At 42.7% G+C, this 16,945-nt stretch overlaps 1 protein-coding gene across 2 annotated transcripts in view; it reads left to right on the top strand.

The window, feature by feature from the left end:
• Positions 1–16,945, top strand: part of PRKG1 (protein kinase cGMP-dependent 1) — a 527,430-nt gene that overhangs the window by 354,210 nt on the left and 156,275 nt on the right. For both annotated transcript variants that reach the window (XM_086467486.1, XM_086467485.1), the window contains exon 5: positions 16,795–16,858. In XM_086467486.1, coding sequence (XP_086323612.1) covers positions 16,795–16,858 — 64 coding nt within the window. The remainder of the gene's footprint in view (positions 1–16,794; positions 16,859–16,945) is intronic.

Raw genomic sequence — 16,945 nt, 5'->3', positions numbered from 1 at the left:
AGCTGCGTCTTGATGCTGATACTTAAAAGATAAATCCCCTATTAGTGTAGATTTTGGTCATAATGAGAAGATGAAGGTGCCGAGCAATGTCAGGCTGGGAATGCAACCAACCTCCAACAAACCTGGAACGACTAGGGCTTGACTCCATGGCTGCAATAACCAAAATCAGTCAATTCTGATGTGGGAAAAGGAAACTGTACGTACTATTTCATGCTTAGGAGAAATAATCCATGTGAGCAAAAGATGGATTTTAATTTCTACTTCCAGACCCAATTATAAGAAGTCTCCTGGGAATCTTGAGAGGAGTTAGTGACTCACAAAGTGCTTAATTACCTGTTAATGTTACTTTGTGCTGAGCAGACAAAAAGTAAGAGTTGAGCAGACCACCCTGAAGGGCTTATTGCTTCTTTAGTGAAGATAAAAATGAAAGAGGGGGAAAAAAGCATTGTGATACAACAGCCAGTGGCTTGAGAAGAGTGCTCAAGTCAAGAAAAACAGTTGGATTTTCTGAATGTTATTTCCATGTTCTGTCTATGGTGACAGGCTGGCTTGAATCTTTTGGTGATTTTAATACAGATTCAGATGTGAAAAAAAATCTAAATACAGAGATAGGAATGTAGAAGCTGCATATGGAGAGCATTTTAGAAGGGGAAAGACAAATGACAGCAGCTCCATTAGCCCAGTTTCAGGGAAACAGTTGTCCACAGCAAACTCAGGGATGAGTTTCTGAACCCTGACTAAGTCCTGAAGTTCTGTTCTGAGTGGGACTAGATTAAAAATGCTAATAGTCTCCCCTTTGGCGTTCATGTTCATCAGAAAAGTAGTCACATAGGTAATTTAACTGACTGGATAGAATCACCTAAGATAAAACGGTATATTTTCAGGGTTTTATTTCAGGGACCTAATTCTAATTTCACACAGGATCCACGTTCTTGTTAATAACAATACAAATCACATTTTTGAAGCAAGCTGAAGTGGACTTAGTCAAGTTACTAATGGGAGCATTATTTCTTCGGCAACTTTAGAAAAGTTCAGTAAATACTACCATTTGAGCGCAGATCTATTAAATGTTTTTATGTCCAATCAGAGACCAGTCTCATTTTCCTGTATCTAGTACATTTGCACATCGTAATGATCATTTTATGCATTTGTCCCCTGCTTGCATGGTGTGAATTTTTAGTGTGCAGGCAGGAGGTGATATTTTTATTGCTTTTATGAGAATCAGGAATGCATTTTAAATTCAATTATATACCGTCTCTGGAAATACACAGAAGTGATTTGCCAATAAATACAACTTACAGATTACCAAAAACTCAAGAGGGCAGTAATCACCAGAGTGACTTATCAATTTGGTTTGATAGTCAAAACAACTAAATAAAGTGTAAGTCCTTATCTAGAGGGGAAGAAATCAGCATTTTCTTTCAGAGCATACAGTAACAGAGTAGTTCATGTTTAAAGGGTCGCTGGGGTCATCTGGTCCAAACCCTCCTTCAAAACAGGAGGTGAGGCTGAGTTAATCAAACCAACATAGAGAAGTCTGAAGGGGATAGATGCCCTGTCCAACACAGGCTCTGGTACATTGCAGTTGTAGGGAAGAGAGATGCTCAGCATCCCCTGGGTCTTCTGTTGGAGGAAACCAGGGTTGCAATCCGTGACCTGTATTTACAAGTCCAGGCTAATGGGATTTACCCTTCCCAATGGCACCAGAGATCCAGGAGCTTTTGTTCCTCTGTGTTTTCACGTGACAGGTTAAACTGATGTTTCGATAAATTTCCACCCTTCATAAGCAAACTGCTCCCAGTGCTGTCTTCATGAGGTCCTGGATGTCTAAGGGATAACTGAAAAGTGACAGTCTCCTTAAGCCGCTAAGATCCAGTACAACCTCCATAGACATATACCACCAGATTTTTACTAGAGAAAGGAAAAAGCACATCTTTATAAGAAAATATCCAACCTAATCTTACGGGCTCCCAAATGAAGATGGCTCTGTCCCAGGTAGTGCTGTTGTAGTCCTTGCCTTGTTGCTAGGAACTGGGAAATGAGATAAAAATCTCTGTGTATCTGATTCCTGATTCCACTGGACCTTGCCTTTCTTCCCCTGTAAGATCTTCACCATCTGATCTTTCTCCCATGTAGGTAATAGTTACTCTGAATCCATATCGAACAACAAATTAATTATTCCAACAAATGTTAACAGACCTTTTGTTGGAGGAGGTTATTGGGGAGGACCTGGCTACATTGTTTTAAGTCAACGCTTGCATGCTCACTCTGATGCTGCAGCTGTGATCTGCATGCCTGTTCCAAAAATGAGTATTGAATACTTGGACTATTAAAGGGCATTTTGTTAGATATTAATCACCTGAGAGGAGTAAATTGCCGCATCTGCAAACCAGTGGAATGATCATCGACGAAATAGAAATGACAGTGAACTAGAAATGGATTTATGGGAAGTGCTTTTGGCACCTGTTGCTCACTTCTTTTAACTGTATTTTGATATCTGTCAATGAGTCAGATTTTAATCTGAAGTTTTTTCCTTCTAAACATACATAATGGCATTTTTAATCAAGATGCCATGTGACCATGCATAAATCAAAGTACAGTAAATAACCACATTTGCCTTTGTCAGCCAATCATGATGACCTTCTTTCTATGGAAAAAAAAAAAAAAGCTGACTGGCATAAATTATATTTTTTTAAATAATAACTTTTGGTAGGGTGTGTTTTGTACGGACAGGCTCTGTGCATAGCCAGGCTCACTGGATGCTGCCACAGCAAAAAGGGGCAGTGCAGCATGTCCTGGGTCACAGGGCTCGTGGCAAATATTGAGCACCAAAAATGAGTATGCCAGTTTCATTCCTTTTAGATCCACCTACCCTGTCCTTTCTCCTTCAGTGACATACCTGTGGGCTAATTTCAGGGTCAGGTTTCCATTCTGCTTACTTCATGTCTGCAACAGAAGTCCTGAAATTGTGTCCTGCCTTCCCCATGTATTACTTAGCTATCTAAGTATCAGCCATGTTGGCTCAGGGAGTACCCACTAAAAATTGCCAAACACTGAAGTTTCAATATTGTCTTTATCACTCTTTTGAAACAGGACAAATGGAAAAGGTTTAGAGGTTCAACCACAGGCAAAGGATCCTTAAATATCAATGATCTCAGTTCCCCTTCAGCTAGAGAGGAATTGACATAGCAAAGATTCCTTCTTGGGATGCAAAAGCATTTGTGTAATATGCTGATCTTTTGTAATCTGTTGATTAGCAATTAATTAAAGAGATTGATGGAAGTTAGTGAAGCTTTCATGTTGCAACAGGAAAAAGAATAGAAAAGTAGGACATGCTGGACAGAACAAAGTTAAACATCTGTTGCGATTCAGGTGAGCACAGGTCCAATGCATGTTGGATTCAACGCAAAATTTCCCAAGAGTTTCCCCTCTGGCACAGAAAATTTCCCCCGTTCGCCAAACCACTTTGTACCTGGATTGCGTTGCAGGTCACGTTACATACACATGGCCAGATCTGTGCTCAAACTGGTGCTCATCCAAACCCGAGATTCTCCAGGTTGAAGTTTATGTGGGTTGGGCGCTGTGCTCCCGACAGGGACTTTAGGGTGCACCTGGGCATAGGTTTGCACCTAGTCTTAAGAGGGATGTCTCCTAATCGAGAATCTGGGAGTCGGTTTTAGGGTTGCAGCCCCTAGGTGGGCTGTTCTATGAGCAAATGTAGATGAAGCAATAAGCAAAGGTTGTTTGACAGCAGCTGAATAGAGTTGTACTGAATAATTTAAATTGTCTTCCCAGCATGTTTTTTTCTGTTTTGGTTTGGAGCTTTTTATTACCCATTATATTGCTTGCCTGCCTGTACTATTCCCAAGATTATGTTTTCTTAAACAACTGAATTTTCAAAACGTATTTCAAATCTGTCAAGCTTATTTGATTATTTCACAGAATCACAGAACAGTAGGGGTTGGAAGGGACCTGTGGAGATCATCTAGTCCAACCCCCCTGCAAAAGCAGGTTCACCTGGAGCAGGTTGCAGAGGATCATGTCCAGACAGGTTTTGAATATCTCCAGGGAAGGAGACTCCACAACCTCCCTGGGCAGCCTGTTCCAGTGCTCTGCCACCCTCAGAGTAAAATTTTTCCTCATGTTCAGGCAGAACTTCCTGTGCTCCAGTTTGTGCCCGTTGCCCCTTGTCCTGTTGCTGGGCACTACTGAAAAGAGCCTGGCCCCATCCTCTTGACTCTCACACTTTAGGTATTTATAAGCATTGATAAGGTCCTCTCTCAGCCTTCTCTTCTCCAGGCTAAAGAGCCCCAGGTCTCTCAGTCTTTTTTCATCAGAGAGCTGCTCCAGTCCCCTCATCATCTTTGTAGCCCTCTGGTGGACTCTCTCCAGTAGTTCCCTGTCCCTCTTGAACTGGGGAGCCCAGAACTGGACACAATGCTCCAGATGCAGTCTCACCAGGGCAGAGTAGAGGGGGAAGAGAACCTCCCTCGACCTGCTGACTACACTCTTAATGCCCCCCAGGAGACCACTGGCCTTCTTGGCCACAAAGGCACATTCTCCGCAGAGCTGCTCTCCAGCAGGTCAGCCCCCAGCCTGTACTGGTGCATGGGGTTATTCCTCCCCAGGTGCAGGACCCTACACTTGCCCTTATTGAACCTCATCAGGTTCCTCTCTGCTCAGCTCTCCAGCCTGTCCGGGTCTTGCTGAATGGTAGCACAGCCTTCTGGCATGTCAGCCACTCCTCCCAGCTTAGTGTCATCAGTAAACTTGCTGAAGGTGCACTCTGTCCCTTCATCCAGGACATTGATGAATATGTTGAACAAGACCGGACCCAGAACTGACCCCTGGGGAACACTGCTAGCCACAGGCCTCCAGCTGGACTCTGCGCCGCTGATCACAACCCTCTGAGCTCTGTCCTTCAGCCAGTTCTCAGCCCACCTCACTGTCCACTCGTCTATCCCACACTTCCTAAGGTTATCTATGAGGTTTTCTCCAGTACAATCCAAACCACTTGAAAATCCTCAACATATAATTCATTTTCAGTTGCATTTTATTTTCAGTGCAAAAAGAAATGCTACAGAGGCTTACTGTACATAACGTCGGACTCCCAAGATGTAAGGGTTTTACTGAGGGGAAAAGAAAATCAACAGCATTGTGAACTCAAAGATTAATGCATTCTTCTCTTTTCTTTAATTCAATAAGGGGACTGAGGCTTGTCCTGGAGATATAGAGGTGTACCAGTTATGGCTTTAGAGTCATTTTAAAGATATTTGGTAAGCTCAGCCTCCTAAGACATGTGGTATTACACCTTTCAAGTAGATCTAAACTCAACTCAGGCAAAGGTCCCTGTTACATCTCTAAAAAGGCATTCAGAGATAACAGCTCTTCTATGAAAAGACAAAGGGCAACAGCAGCAGCAGCATTCCCAAGAGTATGAATAGAAACCATTAGAAATAAGGAATTAAGATCAGCTGCCATCTGTTAGCCTTCAGAGCTTCACAGAGGATAAATGTCCTGAATTACACCTCCAAATCAATAACACATGTGCTGTCCTTTCCGCTGCAACCAGCAAATGAGCACAGTGCCAAGAAAATGACTTTGCTTAAAATAGGAAGGGATTTGCTAGTTGTGTATTTTACCCTCGGGCAAGTCTTGAAGTCAGTGTTCCTCTTGTGTCTCCAACTGAGGGCTGTGCAGGTTAGAAATTAGGAGGAAGATTTTTTTGCCCATCTGTGTTGGGTTAGAATCACTAAATTAGACTGGTTAGGATGCCCTGGATGTCTTGCAGTACTTGCTGGTTGTTACCTGGGGTTTACACCAACACTACTTGTCTGTAGGAAGGTCTCAAATGCCTCTGTCAAGCACTCTTGAGATGAATTCACATAAGGACACTCTCATAATTTCATGCAAACGTGGTTGTCCTAGGTTTCCACCATGAAGAGGAGCAAACTGTTCTGGATTCTGATACCTTTTTTATAGCTCAATTCTCTGCAGAGGGGGCAACTAAGTCAATACCTGTAAGACTATTCTCAGTGATGATCTACTGATCAAAAGTGCATTTCATAGTATGAATCATAGAATGGTTTGGGTTGGAAGGGACCTTAAAGATCACCAATACAACCTCCCTGCCATGGGCAGGGACACCTTCCACCAGACTAGGTTGCTCAAAGCTTCATCCAACCTGGCCTTGAACACTGCCAGGGAGGGGGCAGCCACAGCTGCTCTGGGCAACCTGTGCCAGTGCCTCACCACCCTCACAGTGAAGAATTTCTTCCTAATATCTCATCTAAATCTCCCCTCTTTCAGTTTGAAACTGCTAAAAATAAATTGTTTTTTGGACTTGTCCCTCAATAAATCATCTCAGATGCATCTATACAGAGTGAGGAGCTCAAGATTGCCCCTGAAGCCAGCTCTGCTGCTTTTTGCTGCCTCTGGCAGTTGATGATGCTGACAACCACGGGGTCACTCGTGCCAGTTCACTACGTAGGAACGTGTCGGGCAGGATTTCAATTTTTCTTTATCTTATATTATTTATTTGCTGTAGTACAAAAAGTCCTCTGGCTCTTCTTGTAATATTTAATAAGAACAAAAAAAAAAAAAGATATTTAGATATTTTAATGCTTGCATTGTGAATCATGTAGATTCAGACAACATCTGTGTCGGGGATTAATATTTCTTTGAAAGTTCAATATTAGGGACTCAGCTCTCAGGTCCCTTTGGTTTGGTGGGCTCGGAAAGAAGTAGCCTGGGAGAATGTGAAATGCTTGTGATTTAGATGACCTTAAAAACATTTACAGCTTATTTTTCTTTTGTATGTATGTAATTATGAAGACAGCAAACTATGGTGATCTTTTTGATATGTTCATTTAATGGTAATGATTAAAAAGAGGGAGACAGGAAGCAGCATTACAATAGCAGTGAACATCACGAGAAAGGGTCAATGCTTTGGAAATAATATTGTCAGTGTCTTCGTGAAAAAGATATCATTATGACAATTTGCTGTCAAGTGCAGTAGACATCTGTTAGAGACCAAATGCCTGGCTTCAATTGGTTTTGAAGATATTGTAAATACCCAATTTGGAGGAATGGGACAAAACAGAATGTGCATGCAAATGCGACTTGTCACTTCTTTAAACTCCACTGTGTCTTCAAAATATTGATCAGTGTTTAAGGATCTCTTTTGAGACACAGCATGAGAGTTAGTCGCAAATGTCTTTCATTTCCTAGGCACACTATTAGCATCTCTTGTGAGATAATGGTTTTCGTTTGACTTTATTCCGGTGCTGCAGTGATGCATTTGTAGTTTCAGTTGAGATCCAGAAGCAGAAATCAGGCTCAATGCACCCACTCCAGGATTATCCACCGAGGCTGAAGGTTCATTTCCCATGAAATCTCCCTGGGAATGGGGAAAAAATGCTGGAGAGAAACTCCTTGACAGTAAGCTGTTTTGAAGAGGTAATAATTGCATTGCAAGCCAAGGACAATTTAATTTTGGCTGTATTGCAAATGCAGGATCATCGAAACAAAACACACAGAGTACAGGGGTGTGAGGCTTCTTGTGACAGCTGTTATCTTTAATAACCTATATAATAATGTTGGAAAAGATGGGTGAATTGGAAGGATATAGAAGCTTTCCTTTAGGGCTATAGGTATAATTTGATTTGCATATATGAAGAAATATCAACTGCTACAGCAGAAAAAATCCTGGAACATACTCCAATGGTAATAGCAGGTATAGGTTTCCTCTGTAGGCTGGCACAAGTGCAGCACTGCTGAAAGTCTGAGTCCTCTGTCTTGAGATGAGTAACCAAGACTGTGCCTGCTTAAAGTTTAGTGATGTTTCCAAAGTAGTTGCTGCTGTTGAGCATTTGTAGCTCTTTGAGATAATTATCTTGAGTGAATGCATGTAAAATGGGGGAAGGGGTTTACATACTGCTAATTTCTCTCCCTCCCTTTCATCGTGACAGCAACAATTTAATTTTTTTAAAAAGTTGTACAATCTCCCCAATGACTGCAAAATGAGATGCAATAGGAGGGCTGTCTCTGATAGTGAACCGCTGTCAGGAAAGACAGGGATTGACAGAAGCAAGGGAAAATAATAGTCCAGAGTACCTAAGCAGCCTATTGAACATAAACAGAGCCTGGATCAAAACAGGGTGTGCAACCACATAGTTTCGCGATTGTTTCGTATGCTCCATGTGTGTTCCCTGCAGGGAAATCAGAGTTTTGGCCTCATGATGTCAGCAGACCACTTCATCCATTAGCATCATTATTATCCTTTCATCATGAGAGGAAAAAAATGCAAACCTTCGCGCTTGCTTTTCTTTAGTCTTTTGCTCATAAGGAAAAAGATCAGTTTATTTGCTTTCTGCATCTCTCCCATTTTCATACGTATAGCAGCTCTTAGTATATAACCAGATGTCTAGGAGAAAAAAAAAAACAACCTACAAAACCCTTTGAGGAGTTTGTTTACCAGAAAAAGGTCTGTGTTATGAGTGGCAGAGCTTTAAAACTGTAGCTATAACATTTTCACCCTCTCCGAGATTAACAATTGTAAATGATTTTACTGCTTTTGTAGCTTTAGCACTTCACACAAGTCATCTACAGCACCTGCAGAGCAAATCTATTCTCTCTTCCTAAGAGTTGCATTGTATGAGCTGCTTTCAAGGCCAGACACAAGTGTAATTAATGTGAGCATGACTATTGCTCTCCATCTCCCTTTCTTCTTTTTCTCTAATGTTCTTTAAGCTGAGCAAAACGTGCAGGAAGTTGCTTCAAGAAAACTAGCCTTGACTTCCCAGTTGCATTTGTAATAGGGTAAGGATTGGTTTCTCAAGGACCGAATACACCTTTTCTGAACTTATTTTCTGTCACTTCTGTTGTGGTGGGTACTACATATGAAAACAACCCAGCATCTTATCCTCCAAAGAATACTTATTAATCTGACAGAAGAGAGGAATTGTATTTTGATGCAACAGTTGGCAACACAAAACGAATATACAGCTCTCTCACTCCACCCGCTTGCCTCTCTGGCACCCTGGCTCTTGCACAGAGGCATCCAGCAGCTGTGTTGGCCTCAGGTGTCACTTGCAGTTGTTCTCACCAGTCAAAAAAGAGACTGCTTCTCCTGCCACCTCCTCAAATCTTTGCATTTTCTCCCCAGCAATCTGATACATTGTCCAGTCATTGAATGATCTCAGCACTCTGTCATTGTTGGGCACTTCAGACACTGAATAATCCCCATGGCATCTCCAAGCACATTGGGCGATGGTTTTGCTGATGATCTGAAACTTAGTGTGCAACTTGCTTACCAGGATAGGAATGCAGTTTTAAAGCACTGGAATTAAATGCCCCATATGGGATGATGCAAAATATAGAGGCTGGTCTTGCTTTGTGCTTCTGCTCTCTGCCTTCCTGGCTTGGGTTAGGGTTTATTCCATAATCAGCTTTTTTTTTTTTCTCTGTGTGGCTGTATTAACATACATGACAGAGACAGGATCTGTCCCCTAAGATACAAATGTGGAGTAGGAGCAACAGAGATTTTTAATTTTTCCTTCTAAAACTGCCTTCTACAAGATCCCACTTTAACTGATACCAACCAGATCTCAGGAGAGGTGTCAACACAGGAGAGGCAGGACTGCGTGGGATTCTCTGGTGCAACATGTCCCAGTTTAAGAAATCAAAGAGAAGACAACATGAAAGAGTGCATGGTACATTTTTGTAAACTTCCATGAATAAGGCTGCAAACACATTTCTTAGTTCTTTTTTTTAAGGCCGTGATCCTGACGGAGCCAGCAGTCCCTACCTGACACAACTAGGCCAGTGGGCGGCTGCCTATACGTAGCGTTTCCAGCTTTAGTTGTTCAAAACATCAGGTTTTGTGAGTATCCTAAATCGAGTGTCAGCTTCTGCTAGGTAAGATTTAGCCTCAGTTCTTTTGGAGTGAAGGGACGGTGCTGTAGGGGCAGCCCAAATGTGGTCAAGCCAGGATGTTAGCATTTTTCAGTGTTCGTTCTAGTCGGGTGCGAAAAAACAAAGGAGTTTCATGGAATGAAGACAGACTTCATTTCCTTTTACTGATCTGTTTTGATTTTTAAACTGTGCTTACCCATCTGGCCGAAGGCAGAGAACAGTGACAACAACTGCATTTGTTATGGTGCCAACCAATAATAAAAGATAAAGGGTTTATTTCAGAGTTAACTAATGAGGACCGTCTGCCGCTGACTGCAAAGCTGGATGAACACTTTCAGTAAACACCCTTCAAAAGTTTGGGGAACTCATTTAGAAAGTAAATAGCTGCTTTTCTGTTGGGCTGAAGAAAGAAAGCAGCCAAGGACCTTGCACAGTTTTCATGTATGTCAGAAGATAAATGTCCTGCCAGAGTGCTGACATCTCTGCCACTGAGTATTTTTTGGGGTAAAATCAGCCCCTTGGGTTACAGCCAGGATTATTTGGAAGCCCTTACTGGTTTAGTACAAGAGTAACCACATGGGATGAAGCAAGAGGATGAATCAAAGAGTTGATAATGGGGTTTGTTCCTTCTACCTAGAAGTTGAGAGCAGCTCAATGACTGCAGATCACGAGGGATGGAAACCTGCCCTTTCACACCTCCTTCTGCCACCTTCAGGGTGGGCACATCTTTGCTCTTGTGTCAGGATGGAGATTTGACATGGACATTTTGGCGTGGCTGTTTTCCCATATTTTGGCAGCCTCTGTTCAGCATGTTGAGCTCTCTGTGAAAATGTGGCACTTTTGGAGCAAACAGGAATAGCTGCTCTGCTGTTCCTGCAGACCGCAAGCAATTCCCCACAGTGCCCTCATTGGGTATATGGACTGTCATCCCCGACAAAATATTTTGTAGCTGAATAGTGTGGAATATAGCCAGTAAACAGTTACCTCTCCTTGCCAGCATGAGCAGCTCCTCCACCAGCACAGCTACTTCTCCTTTTAGTGCTCAGAGGAGAATCTAACGAGGCTTGGGGCAACGAGGCTTGGGGCAGCGAGGCTGCAGAAGAGCAGAGGTTGCTTCTTATCATGTTACCTGCAATAGCAGGCACACACCTCTTGTGATAAAGCATTGTGACGTTTGAGAATTTATTTTAAAAATATGGGGTTTATTGGCATTTGCTGTTAAACTCGGTTTCCTTAAGTTAGGGATCTGGTTTGCTTTGTTATGTGCTACCTTTGTAGGCTGGCCTGCACCATCACGTGGATCTTATACTGTACTTTTGCAAAGAGGGCCTATAAAATAGGCATAAATAGTTTGGTAGAAACACTTTTTAACACCCATATCACCATAAATAACTTCAAGGAGCAAGGGGAGGGTTACCAGACTTGTAGTAAAGACAGTTTGTTGGAAAGGCTGAGCAAGCTGCTAGGCATAGTTCCTAGGCAAAGTGGGAGATGGTTGTGGAAAAAAGTGGAATGAAGTCACTTCATGTGTGCTGCAGGTAGGAAGAAGAGTGGTGAGTTTTAAACTTTGTTGAGAGACTTCAACATTAGATACCAGAATATCTTTTTTTCTAGGTGTAGCAATTGTTACTATTTAGAGTAGACAATGTGCATATGTTTTAAAATCTTCTTTATTGATGGGTTTTAAGAAGGTGTTGGAGAAGAACTTGCCAGAGAAAGTCTGGATTTACTTGATTGTGCTTTGTTAGGCACAGAGCAAGTCATTTCTTGATAAGATGGAGCTGTATTTGCTGTGATTTCTTCTATCATAATTAATTAATACATCCAAACTCCAAGTGCTGAATGTTCTCTTTTGTATATCTTCAAACTTTTTCACAAATTTAAAAAAATTGTAGAAAACAGAATATGGTTTTTCTTACCTCTTGCTGTCCTGCAACATCTTCAAATATTTCCTTTGAGTCGTCTGCTCCTGTTTGTCCTCCTAGCTTGTGTTTTCCTACTTGCAGCAATCTGCATCTCAGCTGTTTTCCTCTAAGCTCTCCCTTGAGAGCTGAGGCTCCATTTTTCTTTGAGTGCAAGTACCCACATGGGAATAATCTCAAAAACATGGATTTTTGTATGCAGATCTTTAAATGATACAGACAGATTTTGGAAAAAAAGCGAGAACCAGTTTTATGAATCTACTTAATATTGTAATGTTGACCTGGAGAATCAAGCCGAGCATTCAATACTGCCTTATACATTTGAGCATCTTTTCAAATCTTGTTCTTCTGTTGGTGTTATCATCAGCTCTGTTGGTCTGAATTTGTAACATCTTTTAACAGATCAATAAATGCTTTTTCTCTGCTATTTTGTTACGCCATTTTTTTCAGTACAAGATTTTTTTGGTACTGAAGTGATGGGCAGTCCTGTAAAACCTCTTCTTAGAAGACTCCAATATAGTTTGGCTGTATTGTCTCTTCTAGCTGTTTAGAAGGATGCTGGCCCGTCACAAACACCGTAAATCTCTGATATTGATTGTGTAATTCTGTGATGTGATGTAATTGGAGTTCATTTTGTCAACAAGTTGGTTTTCCTATTATCTGCTCTTTTGCTGTGTTAAGGTTGTGAGCATTTTACTTAGGAAATTTTTCTTGTTTACTTAATATCCTAAGTTTTCGAGAGATTTAGAATTTGTTCAGAGTTCATATGCTGTTTCCCTGTTTCTCACTGTTTGGTCTGTAATAGGTGTCTTCCACTACCCTCCCTTGGATTGCACAGACATAATTATCTGTAAAAAAAATATGCTGTGATGCATTCTCCCCCAGTTTGGGAGTGTAATGGTGCAACCATAGTAAAACTTGTCCAGATGTCTGGGAGTATTATCTTCTCCCATAATTTTATTCCTCATTTGGGAATGCTAAAGTTGGTATAATGAACTTCTGTTTTATACTTAGGCCCAGACATCATATAATTCCTTTTTGGCTGTTTCTGTTTTCTCTTGTTACATTGTGGACCTGTGTGTTTCCAGTGCTTCCTAAGGAAAAAACAAAAGATGTTGTTGAGAGCATGAACAATCATATTTTTCTGTACTTAGTTGGCCAGTTCTGTCCTGTTATCATTTAATACATTCAGCTGAAGTAATTTTTTTTAAGCAAATAATGAAGGCTTCCAAACTTTCTAATTCCACTGCAGCATAGTCTATTTTTAAGCTAATAGAAGCAAGTTCTGCTTTAATTGTGCTCACAAATTAGGTTCACCAGGCACTTCATGCTTGACCCTGAACGAAGTACTGGGTTTTGCTATCGAGCCCTCTGCAAGGTCTTCAATACTCCCTTTGCTTTTGTGGGTGGGTTTTGTCTGGGTGCAGAAGCAGCCACCAAACTGTGGTGCATCCAGAAAGGGTTTAGGGCTCATGAAACATAGGTGGGGTGATTACCCCAAAGGCATGTGCCAGGACTTGCTCTCCAGAGTTCAGGATTGGAAAAAATATATGGGTTTGGTTTGAGTTTTCTAGCTCCCCAAAACGTGGAGAATAACTTTCATGTAGTTATGTGATCCAAAGTAAAACCTTATGTGAAAGGAAAAACATTATTTAATTTGGGTTATATTTATCTCTCAGCAAGAAACTCCTCCCAACAGCTCCCTCACCCCTTGCTTTGTACCTGATTATCAATGTTCCTGGAATCAGAGCAACACATTGGGGATCTCAGTTTAATATTAGGAGTGTAGGACTACGTTTACACCATTAAATGGAGCGTAATAAAGTAACTCCTGAGCAAACTGTTCTTGGAAATTGCCTCAGTAGAACTGTATCAGCTCAGTGCTAGGCTTTGACTAATATTTCATGTAGATGCATTACTAATTAGTCTACCAATGACAAGCGTTTTTACTTAAAGCAGGTACAGCTCTGCTTTTCTGCTTCTGGGATGTACATTGTGTCTATGTGTTTTGTTTAGCATCACTTGGGAGTATTGATGAACATCAAGTTTTTATGGAAAATAGAGAATGAGAGGCCAAGTTATTGCAGAATCACAGAATGGTTGAGGTTGGGAGGGACCTCTGGAGGTCATCTGGTCCAGCCCCACTGTTCAAGCTGGGCCACCTAGAGCTGATTGCTAAGGACCATGTCCAGATGGCTTTTGAATATCTCCAAGGAGGAAGACTCCACAACCTCACTGGGTAGGTGTGGTGGGCTGACCCTGGCCAAAATGCCAGGTGCCCACCAAAGCCGCTCTATCACTCCCCCTCCTTAACTGGACAGGAGAGAGGAGAGAGAGAAAAAAAAATAACAACAGGCTTGTGGGGTTGAGATAAGGACAGGGAAATCACTCAGCATTTACCGTCATGGGCAAAACAGACTCAACTGAAAGGAAATGTGATTTATTACCAATTAACTCAGAGAGGAGTAATGAGAAATAAAACCAAATCTTAAAACACCTTCCCCCCACCCTTCCCTCCTTTCCCGGGTGTAACTTTGATCCCGATTTTCATCCCTCCTCCTCCCCAGCGTCACAGGAGGAAAACGGAGAATGGGGGTTGGGGTCAGTTCATCACACTGTTGTTTTCTGCCGCTTCTTCCTCCTCAGGGGGAGGACTCCTCACACATTTCCCCTGCTCCAATATGGGGTCCCCCTCACAGGAGAAATTCCTCCATGACTTCTCCAACGTGAGTCTTCCCACGGGTTCAGTCCTTCATGAACTGCTCCAGCGTGGGTCTCCTCCTTGGGGTGCAGTCCTTCAGGAACCGACTGCTCCAGCGTGAGCCCCCCTCACGGGATCACTAACACCAAACCTACTCCAGCATGGGCTTTTCTCTCTCCACGGCCACAGGTCCTGCCAGGAGCCTGCTCCGGTGCAGGCTTCGCACGGGTTCACAGCTTCCTTCAGGCATCCACCTACTCCAGGGTGGGGGCCCTCCCCGGGGTGTAGGCAGTCATCTGCTCCACCGCCCATGGGCTGCAGGGGGACAGCCTGCCTCACCATGGTCTTCACCACAGGCCGCAGGGGAATTGCTGCTCTGGCACCTGGAGCATCTCCTCCCCCTCCTTCTGCACTGACCTTGGTGTCTGCGGGATGTTTCTCTCACATATTCTCTTGGCCTTGGCCAGCAGCGGGTCCATCTTAAAGCCGGCTGGCATTGGCTATATCTGACATGGGGGAAACTTCTAGCAGCTTCGTACAGAAGCCACCCCTGTAACCCCCCCTGCTACCAAAACCTTGCCATGCAGACCCGTTACATTCCACCCCTCGCCTCTGTGAATCACGTATTTAAGAATTATCATTAAAATCTACATTTATCACACAAACTTCACTCAACATCAACACAAGAAAAAATTCCCTGCACCAAAATTAAATTGACTTCATCACATCACCAAACAAAGGTGGACAATTCACACACAATCCACCCCTTGGCCCTTCACCACAATTACAACATAAATTTTCCATAATCATTTCGCTTTCTATCATTGTTACATCCATGTTTTGCCCGTCACTTCTTCCAATTATTATCCTTATCTCACATTCTTTGTGCCCCATGTTGGGTGCCAAAAAGACTGTGGTGGTTTGGCCCTGGCCAGATGCCAGGTACCCACCAAAGCCACTCTATCACTCTCACCCCCTCAGCTGGACAGGGAAGAGAAAATATAACAACGGGCACGTGGGTCAGATAAAGACAGTTTAATGAAGCAAAAGCCACGCATGGAAGCAAAAGCAAAACAAAAGATCTTATTCTCTACTTCCCATCAGCAGGCGATGTCCAGCCACTTCCTGGGAAGTAGGGCTCCGGTACGTGTAGTGGTTGCTCTGGACAACAAACGCGAAACAAATGTCCCCCCCTTCTTCCTGTTTTCCCCAGCTTATATTGCTGAGCAGACGTCATGTGGTATGGAATATCCCTTTGGTCAGTCTGGGTCAGCTGTCCCAGCTATATCCCCTCCCAAGTTTTTAACCACCCCCAGCCTACTGGGGAAATGCTGGGGAAGCAGCCTTGATGCTGTGTGAGCCCTGCTCAGCACTAGTCAAAACCCTGGTGTGTTATCTAGCTACCACTGCACAGCACAGTGAGGGCTGCATCTCAGGCAGACCCATTACAGTAGGCTATAAGGTAGTGGAGATACAGCTTCAAGGTCAAAACTACTTGCAGGAGTTTTGGAGACGCAATTTCATATCCCTCATCCTGTTCCAGACTGAATTAGTCCTGTGGATTCTGAACTGGTGGGCCCTTTATTGCTGCATCACCCTGTCACCTCAACCAGCAGGTTCAGCCTGACCTGGGAGACCTTTGCCGAGGGTCTTGGCAAACAAATGGAAAAGCTGGGGTTTTTGGCAAAAGAAAATGAACCTGGATGTAAAACTCCCAATGAAGTCTTCAATAATTCTTACAGTGGTTTAGTGCTGCTTTGTTTCTGATCCTGTACCTGTTGTGGCTTTGTGCTCTGCATTTGTTATGTCTGCATGTGGTTTCAGTCAATCTGTTGCTGGTTAGAGGTGATCGAGGTGATCTTTTCTGCCTGGGTTTTTTTTTTTTTTTTGGTTTATTTATTTATTTCTGATGGGATGGAAGCAGAACAGGAAAAACTTTGCACAGTCATACATCTGACTGAGCAGGTTTGTGGCGCAGGTTAGTTCCCGTAAATCCTTAATTGATTCTTAGTTGATTACCAGCTTTATGAGTGGTTCTCCAGATGTTTACTGCAAGTGATCTCCCATCAGCACAAAATAGATCTTGGCTACTAGAAGAAGATCAGATTTCCACCATATATGCCACTCTTCTGGTGAATGCTTGTTCAGGTCCAGGCGATGAGGGCAAATATATCTGAAAGATAGATGAGCCAAATGCAGCTAGATTTATGACCTGTATAGCGGGATCCATTAATCGAGGTTTCTCTTGTATTGCAGTGTTCCCACATTCCAGAGCCTTCCTGAGGAGATACTTAGTAAGCTTGCAGATGTCCTTGAAGAGGTAAGTGCTTTTAATTTTGAGAGCTAACGAGTTCAGAGTCTGCAAGCCTTCTGGTTGAATATCCAGGCTCTTTTTTTCTGAAAGAAC

The sequence above is a fragment of the Leptosomus discolor genome, chromosome 6 (genome assembly GCF_034619465.1).
Source record: "Leptosomus discolor isolate bLepDis1 chromosome 6, bLepDis1.hap2, whole genome shotgun sequence".
Taxonomy (NCBI): domain Eukaryota; kingdom Metazoa; phylum Chordata; class Aves; order Leptosomiformes; family Leptosomidae; genus Leptosomus; species Leptosomus discolor.
Note: the sequence above shows the minus strand (reverse complement) of the source record. Positions and strands in the feature narration are given on the sequence as shown.